Source organism: Eurytemora carolleeae, unplaced genomic scaffold, assembly GCF_000591075.1.
Source record: "Eurytemora carolleeae unplaced genomic scaffold, Eaff_2.0 scaffold265, whole genome shotgun sequence".
NCBI classification, from domain to species: Eukaryota; Metazoa; Arthropoda; class Copepoda; order Calanoida; family Temoridae; genus Eurytemora; species Eurytemora carolleeae.
The window spans coordinates 339,867-353,355 of record NW_019396184.1 but is presented as its reverse complement, the minus strand read 5'-3'; the positions used below and the strand labels follow the sequence as shown (position 1 = coordinate 353,355).

The window sequence follows — 13,489 nt, the reverse complement described above, 5'->3', positions numbered from 1 at the left end:
ATATATATATATATACTTATCTGATATCTTATCCTGTACATATATATATATACTTATCTGATATCTTATCCTGTACATATATATATATACTTATCTGATATCTGTTTCCCAAAGAGTGAGAAACCGAAAATGAGAATAAATGTGGCCTAAAATAAAAAAAATGGTCTAAAATGGAAAATGGTTGTTTTATCTTTAAAAATTGTATTAGTAATTATTAGATTTGAGAAACTTTTAAAACGATTTAAAATATAATTAAATCAATTAAAAACTGGTTTTTCAGATTTAGCATTGTTTGCGATTTTATCAATATAATGAAGACGACTTTTATTCTAGTTTTAATTGTTTAAAAGCTTTTTCTTATAAAGGTTTACAGGTAACTAAAGAAAAGCTTTTTATAATTTTACAATTTTTATAATTTTTATAATTTATAATTGACGTGGGAAGAATTATAAAGTTTAAAAATATATTTTTTTATTTTAAATGGAAACATACCAGTAGAGGTTTGCCGAATAAATAGCTCTTCGGTAAATTTCTCCTAAAAAAAATCTTATTATTTTCTTGAAAAAAAAAACTTTTTTATCAACACCAACCCTCCTTTCAAAACCGTGTTTTTTTATCCAGTATATTAGGAATGTGAGAAAAAAAGCTTAGAAATAAATAATACTTAATAAATAACAAATATTAGGAAAAACTAATGATTTTTACATTAATTATTAAACAAAAGTATCAAAAACCAATTTTTTTTTAAATATCCTTAAAAAATGCATGAAATGCAAAAATATATTTGAATCCGAATAGTGATGCAAACTAAATAGAGGGTTCTCGACCATCATTAGTTCTAATATAATCCAATACAGACGGAGAAATAATAGATACACAGGAAATTTATAAATAACAATGATTTTCTAACTAAAATCCATTAACAAATTAATCATTTGAGGCAGAATCAACATAGGGGGAAAGATGATTTTTTTTGGCAAGTTTTTCAATAAACTTCTAAAATTACTGTCAGTAAAAATGTTTTTAATCTTTGTGAAGAAACAATCTCAAGAACTGACGAGGGTCAACCCAGACCGAAATATGTTTTCAATAAATGTGGAACTAACATCTACTTTTTTACTCTACAGAGGTTTGGTCCATCACCATCACTGAATTTTAAAAATATCTATATAAGTAAGTCGCAGGAAAAAAGTTTCTAAAAAAATCCTGAAAATAACTCGGGGAAAAAAGTCAGAATTTTCACATGTCCTTAGAAAAAATGTAACTGGAAATTGGGACTTTTTTCCTAGAATGGTGTGCAGGGGCGTAATGGAGGTTTAGCCCAAGGGGGTGCAATTTTTTTTTGTGCAACCCTCTAATAAACGTATTAGGAAAAAAATTAAAGCTTAAAATCTATATTAATCTACCCTTACCATAATTACCAATCATACTATTGTAAAATCTAGTAGTAAAAGTGCAAAAAACTTTGATTTGAGGAAAAAATTGCATTTGTTAGATGCTGAAGGGTTGGCTCAGTACTCAATAATATACCAAACTATTATAATATTGATGGCTTGTTCTTGTGTTTACAAAAAATATACAAACAGCTTTAAATGTATACTGTCAACAGGTTGTTAAACCCTAACCTGGATCTGGATGAGTTATTTATTGAGTCACTAGCGCGAAGCGACAAAAAATTTCTGTTCTGCATGTCTAGGGGGGCACAGGGGTACTGGCCCCCCTCGCTACGCTACGCTTCTGATGTGTGGAGTTTTCGCCCCCAAAGTCGTTTCATATAACTTTTTTGGTGGTTTACCTGAAAAAAACGTTGGTCTGTTTCTGTCTATATACGAGTCCTCACTCCTCACAGCCTTCTCAAATATCGTAAACACTCTCTTTAAAATCTACCTGTTCATTGGCCCCCGAACCCGCTAACAAGGCCAAGAAAACAAAAACATCTGGAAACTTCATGGCTGATTATTGATTAGCTTATCAATGTTGAAAGCAGAATGAGGGTGATCTTACTGAAGAAGTGTATTAGCTTTCCGCAGACTCAGATAACCTGGAAAATTTATCTGTTAAAAATAATACTGTGACGTGTTCTCAATAACCCAGAAAAATATATATGATTGATAACTTCAAAGTCGTCTTTGACCTCCGATAAAGCTTTTGACATTCAATATTTCAATATAGGTAACTTGATTTTAAAATTTCTATTATGAAACAATAATCACAAAATAGCCCTAATCCTGGGAATTCCAAATTGTTGTATGTCAATTTTTTGTTTTCAAAAATACCAGAGATATGAGGAATTTGTTTTAAATTTCAATTTATTAAATAAAATTAAGAAAATGAACAAAAATGGCAAACCACATTTGGGAAATGGCAGGACTAGAGATATTATGTGATTGTTTCATAAAAATATATTGTTAAAACATTTGCAAACAAGATATTTGATACTTTTTCCAACCTCCAAGAAGTTCTAAATGGTATAAATGATATTTACTAACATATATCTAACAACTTACCCTGTTCAACAGTGAGTTACCTATATTGAAGTCGCAAATTAATCCTAAGGGTCAAAGGCGACTTTGAAGTTATTATACAATTTATATTATTCCTGGTTATTTACTTTGTTTACTTGTTAGCTTGCAGTTTGGAAAAGCTTATTAGAAAAGTCGTCTTCACTGTATTGATATAAACACCGACCACTGTATAAAGATATACAGTACACCCCTGGAAATACCTTGAACAATATCACTTGGAAGTCTCCTAATTTCTTGAAATTCTTCTGCGTTGCTATAATTCAATCTGGTCTGGGGGTCCGTATATACAGCTTCTAATCCTATAGAACGTATTGAACTTTATAAGGTTGATATGTTCGATTCAAAACGGTACCCTTAATAAAATCTATGGCTAAAATGAACTAAATGTCAAATATAATTTCTTTGAAACTTTATCGTTTTTAATTGTGGTTTCTCTTTTCATTCACGTGCGCATTTCTACTTCAGGAACAATGGAGGAAATTGTCAGATTGGTATTTTTATTATTAAAAGTTTTTTAAAAGGCTCACCACTAAGATCTGAATACTTTTTAGAAGGTTTAAAAGATGGAGGTGCATCAAGGGATGAGTAGGTTACTGCAGTTTCAGGCCAAGAAAGGGTTTGCTCCTATATAAAATGTCATTCTTTAAAAAGTTGTAAAAAAAAAAAAAATTGATAAGAGGGGGGAGGGGAATTAAGGGTGGTCCAAAAATCGTTCTCTAGGAAATTACCGGATCATGCATTTGTTCGAAACTTAATCCGAAGCAAATTGAAACCAACCTGAGCTAAAATTTGTTTCAAAGTTTTCCAAGGTTTTTTCTTCCCGTTTGATATATTGCTGTGTTTAAACTGATTATTTTTAAAAGGATACGATGGCGGTTTGTAGCTTCCAACTTTCTCCTCTTCAACGGGCATCCTTAGAGCACATCTTATCTGAAAATGCAAATTTTACATAAAAGGTAATTTCCTAATTACCGATTTTTGGAAATCGTTCTCTAGGAATATACCTAATTATAAATTACTGCATTACCATTACCAATAATTTTCTAAAACTTTTTCAACAAGCTCTAAACTAAAATCTTAATCAGCTGTTCGGTGTTTGCGATAAATCCGTTGATTTCCAAACATTCTACAAGTTCTAATAAAACTCCTAAAAATATAAAAATTGGGCTAAAAAGTATAAAAAATAGTAATATATCAAATATTTGTACTTATCTTTATCATATTATAACTTAAACTGTGATAATTATAGTGAAATAAGTGTAACAATTGACCGTGAATTCTGAAAATAATTTACTAGATTTACTTACAGGATTAGAGCATATTGCTCTCGGAACACCACGGAACCGTATCACAAATGTATTGATAAATATATTTATTCAAGCTTAAAACCTTTGTTTTTTCAAAACCTACAAGAAGTTTCAACTAAAATACAATTTTTCGATCAAATATTTTATTTCTTCAATATTTTTTTAATTGTGTCTTATTAAAATAGTAAATATATTTCGGACTATTTCTAATCAAATATTACTCCGCCTTTGGTGTTCCGAATGTCTCTTCCACTTTACACCAACCTAAATCATTCGCTTGAAACTGGAGGGACAGGAAGAGAAGTGCAACGATTTCGTTAGGATTATTTAGCATAATTAGTTCATTTTTCTAGTGCTACTGAATGTGTAGGTCTTTTAATCAAATCTTTATAATTTTGCGTTTTTTTCCGAATTTCAAGTTTTGCCTACGTTTTCAGGTTTAAAATGAAAATGGTGACTTCTGAGGAGGGGCAGGGGTTGAAGAATGGGAAGAAGGGATCTACTCCTGGATCCCCTCAACTCCTTCAACCCAACGGACAGGGTGCTGAGAGCTCGGAGGACGAAAGAGAAGGTATGTACTGGAGTCAAGTGAGAGTAGTTGAAAACTGCTGTGGAAACCCAGCTTTGCTTCAAGTTTTCCCAATTAAAGTCAACCCACCCATCTAGAAATTTTTAAACCTCATCGGGTCTGTCCATGAGAACGATTTTGGACACCTAGCGGCGCTCAGCCCCCCTCTCCTGTCCTTTATTTAGCGTTTGGCCCGGAAATTGTCATAACCCAACCTAATTCTTAACAAATACAAAATAAAAAGCTGTCGTAGGTCCGATATTGCAGCGTAGGTAGGAAAGTTAGGTCAGAAGTTCAGTAGCTCGATATTGGGTACAGACATGTAACTTTACCTTTTGATTCCTTGATTAACCTATTTGATCTTGTTCTAGGGCGTATTCGTGTAGGCCGAGAATACCAAGCAGTCCCGCCCCCGTATATACCCAAGGTTGACCGGCGCCCTGATCAGTGTGCTGAGCGTGCCCTTCTTGTCTGGTCACCCAGTAACAATATTTCAACTAAGCGATGTAAGTACTTTTCCCTTGGAGGGGTTAATATTAATTTATGAATATTCGAGGGTGGGGTGGAGGGGGGGTATGATATTCGATATCTGAGAGAAAAAGATATAGTTTTATTTAAATTTATACCCCTGAGATTACTGTTAAGGATGTTAAAGGGATATTATTTTCGATAAAATTCCCCCCCCCCCCCTCCAAATGGTCTTAGCATTTCTTTAAAGAAACAAGTTTGGACAGAAATTACATAAATTATCTATTATATTCAAAAAGAGAGGTCCTTTTTCATTTCATGTAAGATCTTATTCCAGATCTCAGAGTTGCTAAGTCTCTACTAGTTTAAATTCCACACCTTAAATTAGAGAGTAATTTGCGAGAAGCATTTTTGTATGTATATATATAAATGAATATTCGTGTGTTTTTTATCATTATTACACAATTTTCTCAGATCTGTACCTTTATTGTTTCAATAAAAAGTTTGAAAGAGAGAGAAATTACATAATATATATATATATATATATTTATTTCAGTGGAGGAATTTATCCAGATGGCGAAAGAAAAATATAGTTATAATGCTGAACAGGTATACAGGGTGTCTCACGAATCATAACAGTAGCAAGCCGACTTGTAGGTCGTCTTTGACTTTAGAAATAATTTTGGGCATTAATACGTAAACCAAATTTAAGAAGAAAAATTCTAGAGTTAATAGTCAACCCTAGTTCTGGCATTTCCAATATTACCGGAGATATGAAGAGCTTTGTTCATATTTCGTTGATAAAATTAAAACCTGAAGGGAATTCTGAACATCTCCGTTAATATTGAAAGCACAAAAAAGACGACCACTTTTTGGAAATAAATTTTAAAATCAAAAACGACTCTAAAACTGTCTTGTTAGTGTCATGTTTTGTGGAACACCCAGTAGTTAAACAAGAAAACAACAAACACTGTTCAGTATTTCTAGTTCAGAACTTTATAATAGACGGAATAAATGTCGCACCTAAACTAATTTAAATTTGTTTCTTTTATTCAAAAGTTACCAGCTTTGAATTTTTTAATCTGCTCTAGGGGGGGGGGGGGATTTTTGATGATTTGGGTGGAAAATGAAAAGTTGGAAATCTAATGATCACAAGATGTAAAAAATGCAAAGAACCTGAACAGTTTCAAGAATAAACTAGATGAATGGCTAAACTACTGAATGGCCAACATAGACAGAAGATCGAGATGTTATAATTATCACACCAGTGATACAATAGCAGAAATACACCAATTAAACCAATTAAAGGCTATTTTTTTTTCATTCTTTTTAATACTTTTTACCAAAAATTTAATTTTTTCCGCCTAAAAATTCTTAATTATCCCAATAACAGCGAATAAAACCCTTTCAAAAAATTTCGCTTGACGCAAGCATATATAACTTCTAGGGAAAAACATGTTTTAAAAATGGGGTTGGGAAGAAAATTTTTTTTTCGACAAAATATATATGTTATGTTATCGTATTATTTAATTTTTTATAGCTTTTGGTGATACGATTTTACACTAAAATTAACAAAAATATTTTTTATTTATTTTCCCCAACGATGAAATCGCAACGACAGGAAAGTATTAGTGAAGAATGTGGAGGGGAGGGGGGATATCAGGTTTTGCCTCGTATAGAAGAAAAAATATAAAACTGTTGTAGTTCCATGGTAAATCCTTCCACCGAATCAGGCAGATGCTCCCGGACAAGAGTATTGCAGCTCTCGTCAAATATTATTACAGCTGGAAGAAAACAAGAACAAGGTATTTTACCCTCTCATCAGGAGTGTATATTTCCCCTCCCCCCCGCCTTTTTTTTTGAAAATCAATTTTTTTAGAAAGTATTTATGCTTTTTTGGGTATTCGCTGAATTAGGGAATATAAAAGAATTTTAAGGTTAAAAGTTTTTAAAAAGTATGAAAACAAAAATTGCCATTTGATTCGCAATTATTCATAATTTAGTTCATTCACTCTATTTACCCTTAATTTAATCAATGTTATCCGCTTTCAAATCCATTGATCCATGACTTCATCCCTCGTCCTCCATTTATAATTTAATCCATAGTTCCATGATCAATTTATACAAAATTTAGTGATTATTTTATTTCTCCAGGACCAGTTTAATGGACCGACATGCAAAGAAGTTGCAGAGTGTTCGTGATGAAGGAAAATTCGGCGACGAAAATTTCCCAGATCCGTCGGACGAAGAGGATACGGAGAAGGAGGTGAGAGATATATTCATAGGTGAGATGGAGGAGGATGCATTCTTTCATTCATCCTTTAATATGTCCTTTCATTCATTCTTTAATATGTCCTTTCATTCATCCTTTAATATGTCCTTTCATTCATCCTTTAATATGTTCTTTCATTCATTCTTTCATCCTTTTATTTATTAATTTATTCATTCATTCATTCATTCTTTCATCCTAACATAAAAAGTACAAATAAACACCCGTGAATGTAGCTGAAATTATAACTTTTTAAAGATTGTACATGTAATTTAAAGAGATTGTACATGTAATTTAAAGAGATTGTACATGTAATTTAAAGAGATTGTACATGTAATTTAAAGCAGCGTGTCCATTTACAGTGTGGTTTGTCTGATACACAATGGTACCCTTAAACAGTGTTTTGTCAAAGACGAATGAGATATCCGTGTGGTTTCCTTCAAAAACTGATTCCATTTTGGTGACACAGTGACTTGTGATTTTCGTTTAAGTTCTTCAATGCTATTGATCAGAGCAAAGTTTGAAAAGTACCGTTGTGAATCGTGCACAGTTGCTTTAATTTATATTTGTATCCAGACAGTTGGGGAAAAGATGGAGAACTGTATAAACTGCGGGATATCTTGTCATTCCCCTCAACCCAGTTCAAGGTAGGTTGGTTGTTTGATTGGCTGCTTGCAGTGCTTAGGATCCATTTAATTTTGATGCGGATCCGGATGCTGGATATACACTGGTAAAAGGGATCCAGGTCATGAACATTTCTTTAAAGATTTTTGAAATTTTTTTTCTTTTTGTCATGCTGAAACTTGATGAACCATTCCAGATAAGGAAAAATTGTATTAATCTTTTTTATTTTTGTTTTTGTTTTTTATCAGTTCAGATTTGAGTTTAGAGAGCAAAATATTTTTGTTTGTAGTTATGGTTGATATTTTGCCCCTTGGATCCGGGTCTGGATCCACGAAGCCAAAATGTTGTAGATTCAACGGATTCAGATCCCAAACACTGCTTGCTTGTTTATTTGGCTCCGGTTGGTTCGTTGGTTGGTTCGTTGGTTGGTTCGTTGGTTGATTGGTTAGTTGGTTGTTTGGTTGGTTGTTTGGTTGGTTGGTTCGTTGGTTCGTTGGTTCGTTGGTTCGTTGGTTCGTCTACTCTTTTGGATGTCAAATTTTTACTTTTGTCGGTTTAAAAGCAATGCCTCTGTCGGTCATTCAAGCTAATGAGTTTTAAATTTTCTTGATATTAAAAAAAATCTAATTGATAGAAACAAATTTATTTATTGTAGAGGAAACCTGTGCGGAACCTGTCATCTGTTTTGGAACAGGACCGGTCAGGTGGGTCATATTTATCAGAATATAAGGGGGGGGAAGGAAAATGTAAATAAAATAAAAAAATTAAAAAGAAACGAAAATGCAAACTACGCCGTACAAAATCTATCAAGTGCTCTCACCAAATTTTTTTTTTTCTCTTTTAATGACAGTATTTTTCCATGTTCGTAATCAACACATGATTTTGTGAGTGTTTCTTTTGTCTAAGTTTTGCGTTTTTCCTGATTCGTTCTTCATAAATCATAATTGAGTTTGTCGGTACTTTTCCAAATTTTCATTAACTTCAGGGGTGTATATTTTCATCAACTTCAGGGGTGTATATTTTCATTAACTTCAGGGGTGCATATTTTCATTATCTTCAGGGGTGTATATTTTCATTAACTTCAGGGGTGTATATTTTCATTAACTTCAGGGGTGTATATTTTCATTAACTTCAGGGGTGTATATTTTAATTAACTTCAGGGGTGTATATTTTCATCAACTTCAGGGGTGTATATTTTCATCAACTTCGGGGTGTATATTTTCATCAACTTCAGGGGTGTATATTTTCATCAACTTCAGGGGTGTGTATTTTCATTAACTTCAGGGGTGTATATTTTCATTAACTTCTGGGGTGTATATTTTCATTAACTTCAGGGGTGTATATTTTCATTAACTTCAGGGGTGTATATTTTTTGGAATTCATGGGAATGAAAAATTGGTCATTAAACTTTCATTTTTTTAATACTTTTCTTTGTACCAAAAATTTTTTTTTTAAAAATTACGCCCGTTCTTTGTTTCATGGTCCTTACAAATGTGTTTGTCTGTATGTTTGTTTGACCCACCATAACTCTAGAACCCCTGGACTGATTTGCATCAAATTTAGATAGGGTAACTCGGGAGACCAATTGGAATGTTCTTAGTTTGGTTTTGAGATTCCAAAATGAGCGGGTCCACTTTTAACGGGGAAAAAACTAAAATCATAATTTACGACTTAGCGTGGGTAAACGGTGGGACGTACTATGACTTCAGCTAGGTTTGCAAGCTATCCTTAATAATCTTATTATTTAGTTTCGACCGACGACGGGTCCCTTACGGAAAGACGGGTTGAAACCGAACAGATCGATATTTCGCAATGCGACCAGACCTCCGAAGGGAATGCATATAAACCACGACGATCTAGTAAGTATTGATTGATTCATTCATTCATAGATTCATTGACTTATTGACTGCCTCATTGAGCTCATTGAGCTCATTGGCTCATTCATCTTAAATAAAACTTTTATTCAAATCAAATTCCGCAGCAGGTGGACTTAATAGCTCCCATTTTTAGCTTTAATATAAAAAAATGTTAAGAAAAACACAAAAAGGACAAAAGACAAAATCAGTACAGCATGAATCGAAGGTGGGGCATGGGCAAGGATTCATAACGTAAACATATATATTTGGTTTTAAATAAGAGCTTGGGCTCAAAGTAAACAACAAAGAAAAGGATGAGTGCGTATCTTAACGCTGGAGCCCATTCCCTGGGAAAGCACCTGTCTTCTCTGTGTATCGTGCACCCCCTAAAAAGATAATCATAAAACATTAGATCCAGATCAAGATACCAAGTAAAACAAAACCTTAAATAACAAAAGAAATAAACCTATTTGCACATGATTTCCCATCTCCTATAGAATTTCATTAAGAGCTCGGTATTCAATGGGTTACGATTTTTTTTTCAGATGCGCTGATAGAATTTCTGTAAATATCTATCTTAACAATTTAATATATTTAAAATCTTTACAATACAATACATGAGTGTTTATATACCTCGAAACTCTGCTTTAGATTTTCTATAACTCTGTATAGGTGTCGCTGGCTACGGGCCCGAGCGGACAGGGAGATTCTCTCCTCAAATCCCTAGACAGGGAAATTCTGCAGTACAAGAGAACTGTTCAAAGCAACAAACAAACATTGTCAGGACTCCGCAAAAAAACAAAAGGTAAAATAAAAATTCTGTACTTACAATTCTGAATTATATCGGAATGTGCATTTTTATTGTATATTGTTCATTGTTCATTGTTCATTGTTCATTGTTCATTGTTCATTGTATATTGTTCATTGTATATTGTATATTGCATACTGCATCTATCTAGCTCTCAATTGGGATTTATTGTGATGTATATTTTAGGTCGTGATATTGATCCCTACCGTATCCCTGAACCCTCAGCCTCTAGAATAAACGCTAGATGGACAAATGACGAGCATCTCCTTGCTGTACAAGGTAAGATTTGGGGAACAAATTTGGGGACAATAGGGGGAGATGAGTATAGGGTGACGAAAAGGTAAACAAGGGGAGATGAATAAGATGGGAATACAGGACACGAATAAGATGGGAATACAGGACACGAATAAGATAGGAATACAGGACACGAATAAGATGGGAATACAGGAAACGAATAAGATGGGAATACAGGAAACGAATAAGATAGGAATACAGATTAAGAACTGGAAATACGTTGGGATTATTAACAATATAGTTTATATATGCTCAATACAGGTTGTAACAATATAGTTTATATATGCTCAATTGGGAAGGGGATACCGTAGAACTGAAACTAGGAAACCCTAATAAAATGAAATAAACATGTTTACCAGTATTAAACCTTAAGTAGGATAAACTTAATATGTTAATGCATTCAGAGGGTTTNAGTAAATGTAAGCAACACGATGTTCTAAACTGTGTACCCTGAAGGATATATTTAACAATCTAGAAGAAGTTCAGCAAAAACAGTCCAGCCACAAAATATCTGTAATTTTCCACTTAAACAAACAAATTGTAGAAAAACCAAGGTTTTCCTTGCGGGGGAAATGATAAAGATCAATAAAATTTGCAAATAACTTGTTTTCAGAAATAATTCTTGCAATAACAATGATACCTTTAAAAAGAGATCTTTTTGAATCTCTTTGAACTGTCCCCCTTACCCGCTTTAGAATGAAGAACGTTTTTTTTTATAACAAATCAGAGAGACGAAAGTATTCATAATATATCTTGATCAAGATCCGTTTGTAAGGTAGATAATTTTTGAAAGTTTGAAATTTATATAATTTAAAGATAATAATTTAGTGATTTAATTATGATGCAGTTACGGTCATGGCGATAAAATCTCCGAGAAACAAAATGGCCGTCTTCTCATATTCAAGACATGTGATAAATCTGGTCATAATTAGTACAAGCAGACCTGTTTCCGTGCGCTAATTCTAGCTCCAAGCGCCAGGCTTTGTATTTATTTAGACATTCATTACAAGAATGTAATTATGTAATTACAGAGGCGAAGACATTTTATTGCAAGTTACAGAGCACGTATACCGCATGTAATTATAAAATGTTTCTTATATGCGCGCTTTAAGAAATTCATAGATTATCAATTTTTGCGAAACAATTGATTCATATAATTAAAAATTTATTTATTCAGAAAGTATTCTTTTTGTTTGTTATCAAATCATAATAATTCAAAATGAAAATGAGAAATTATATCAAACATATTCTTGTAAAAGATAGATTTTCTGTTTATTTAGAAATATCTTACGTTGAAAATTTATGTCCATAAAAATAACTGACTAAAATATTATAAAAAAAACTATTTTCCTGTGTGCAATTTCTTTTGCATCATGGGGGGAGAGAGGGAGTGGTCCATGAGAGGGGGGGGAAGGGTAAGGAGAGGGGGGAGTGGTCCATTAGGAAGTACCTTTTCGTTTGTATTTAACACCCTTATTTTCTCCATTTACATCCCTGTACTTACATTCCTTTAAATTGTAAATGGCGCGCTCCAGGCGATCCAAACCAAACATTTGTTTGAAGGAATCCATCTTGAAATTTAAAAACACGAAGAATATTTAGTTTATTAACATTATACAGACTTTGTATTACACCTTCTTATATACACAGCGCCATAGGCATTCAATTAGGAGAGAGGAGGAGATGGATGAGGAGAAGGATGGGTAGAAGGATGAGGAGAAGGGTGGGGAGAAGGATGAGGAGAAGGATGAGGATAAGGATTAGGAGTAGGATGAGGAGTAGGATGAGGAGAAGAATGTGGAGTAGGATGAGGAGTAGGATGAGGAGAAGGATGAGGAGAAGATTCTTCTTCTTCTTCTTCTTCTTCTTCTTCTTCTTCTTCTTCTTCTTCTTCTTCTTCTTCTTCTTCTTCTTCTCCTTCTTCTTCTTCTTCTTCTTCTTCTTCTCTGTTGAAAGAACCAAAATTGATCGAAACAAGATTAAGATTTAAAAGAATCTAAGGGGACTGTTAGCCTAATTTCAAGTTGCCCATTATGTAAAGATGGTAATGTCCAATTTAGAACGGTACCTTTAAAAGATTTGTCTGATGAATTTTAAATCTATTTTGTGGCTTGTTAGTCAATAAGAAACAATGGAGAAATCATCAAAATTTGACACTGTTAGAGTTAGAAAAGCAGCGACGATATCTTCCATATTTTCCATATTTCCACCCTGTAAAAAAAATGGAGGCACTGATCTATTTATATACAGGGTGTCCCAAAAAACATAGGAATTCAGTGACGAATTGGATATCAGTCAAAACATAAACAAACAAAATGTGAACATAGCAGACGAAACTCTTACAGATTACAGCTTTCTCAGTAGGTATCACTTTACTAAATCAAAGAGTTATTAAAAAGACGACATCGAATTCGTCACTGAATTCCCATGTTTATTGGGACACCCTGTATAATTAACGGCCTATGCTTGATAGTACAATACAGTTATAAAAATGAAGATTATACATGATTTTATCTCCAGTCTTGCAAATTCTGATTTCTGAAGTTTATGTTAATATTGAAATACAGATAAACGCAAAGTTTTACAATTATTAAGTTACTCCTTTACCACTCTCTTTTATTGATTTCTTCCTACCCCCCCCCCTTCGCTCACTCCCCCCCCTTTCGCTCACTCCCCTTAAACTCCCACCCCATATTCCCTCTGTATGCTAATGATACTAGATTTACATATGCACTCTGCTCCTGGTACGTAAATCGACTGGGATGATTTG

General features: G+C 33.3%; 3 protein-coding genes across 3 annotated transcripts in view; 1 reads left to right on the top strand and 2 right to left on the bottom strand.

Moving 5' to 3' along the window:
- The window catches only part of LOC111697514 (GPI transamidase component PIG-T-like), a 19,134-nt gene extending 17,157 nt beyond the window's left edge, over window positions 1-1,977 (bottom strand). The window contains exons 1-3 of the mRNA XM_023467541.1: window positions 1,888-1,977; window positions 493-535; window positions 95-146 (exon numbers count right to left, since the gene is read on the bottom strand). Coding sequence (XP_023323309.1) covers window positions 95-146; window positions 493-535; window positions 1,888-1,950 — 158 coding nt within the window. The 5' untranslated portion in view covers window positions 1,951-1,977. The remainder of the gene's footprint in view (window positions 1-94; window positions 147-492; window positions 536-1,887) is intronic.
- Window positions 1,954-3,475, bottom strand: LOC111697515 (INO80 complex subunit C-like). The gene is made up of 4 exons (XM_023467542.1): window positions 3,303-3,475; window positions 3,053-3,149; window positions 2,726-2,824; window positions 1,954-2,041 (listed from the first exon to the last, which is right to left on the bottom strand). The coding sequence occupies exons 1-4, from the start codon at window positions 3,435-3,437 to the stop codon at window positions 2,001-2,003; spliced, it is 372 nt and encodes a 123-aa protein (XP_023323310.1). The 5' UTR covers window positions 3,438-3,475; the 3' UTR covers window positions 1,954-2,000.
- Window positions 3,476-4,269: 794 nt separating this feature from the next.
- On the top strand, window positions 4,270-10,784 carry LOC111697505 (REST corepressor 3). Its single transcript, XM_023467530.1, has 10 exons — window positions 4,270-4,403; window positions 4,772-4,906; window positions 5,425-5,477; window positions 6,573-6,673; window positions 7,023-7,134; window positions 7,714-7,784; window positions 8,417-8,465; window positions 9,510-9,620; window positions 10,290-10,422; window positions 10,612-10,784. Exons 1-10 carry the CDS (start codon window positions 4,277-4,279, stop codon window positions 10,767-10,769), a joined length of 1,050 nt encoding a protein of 349 aa, XP_023323298.1. The 5' UTR covers window positions 4,270-4,276; the 3' UTR covers window positions 10,770-10,784.
- The last annotated feature ends 2,705 nt before the right edge of the window (window positions 10,785-13,489 follow it).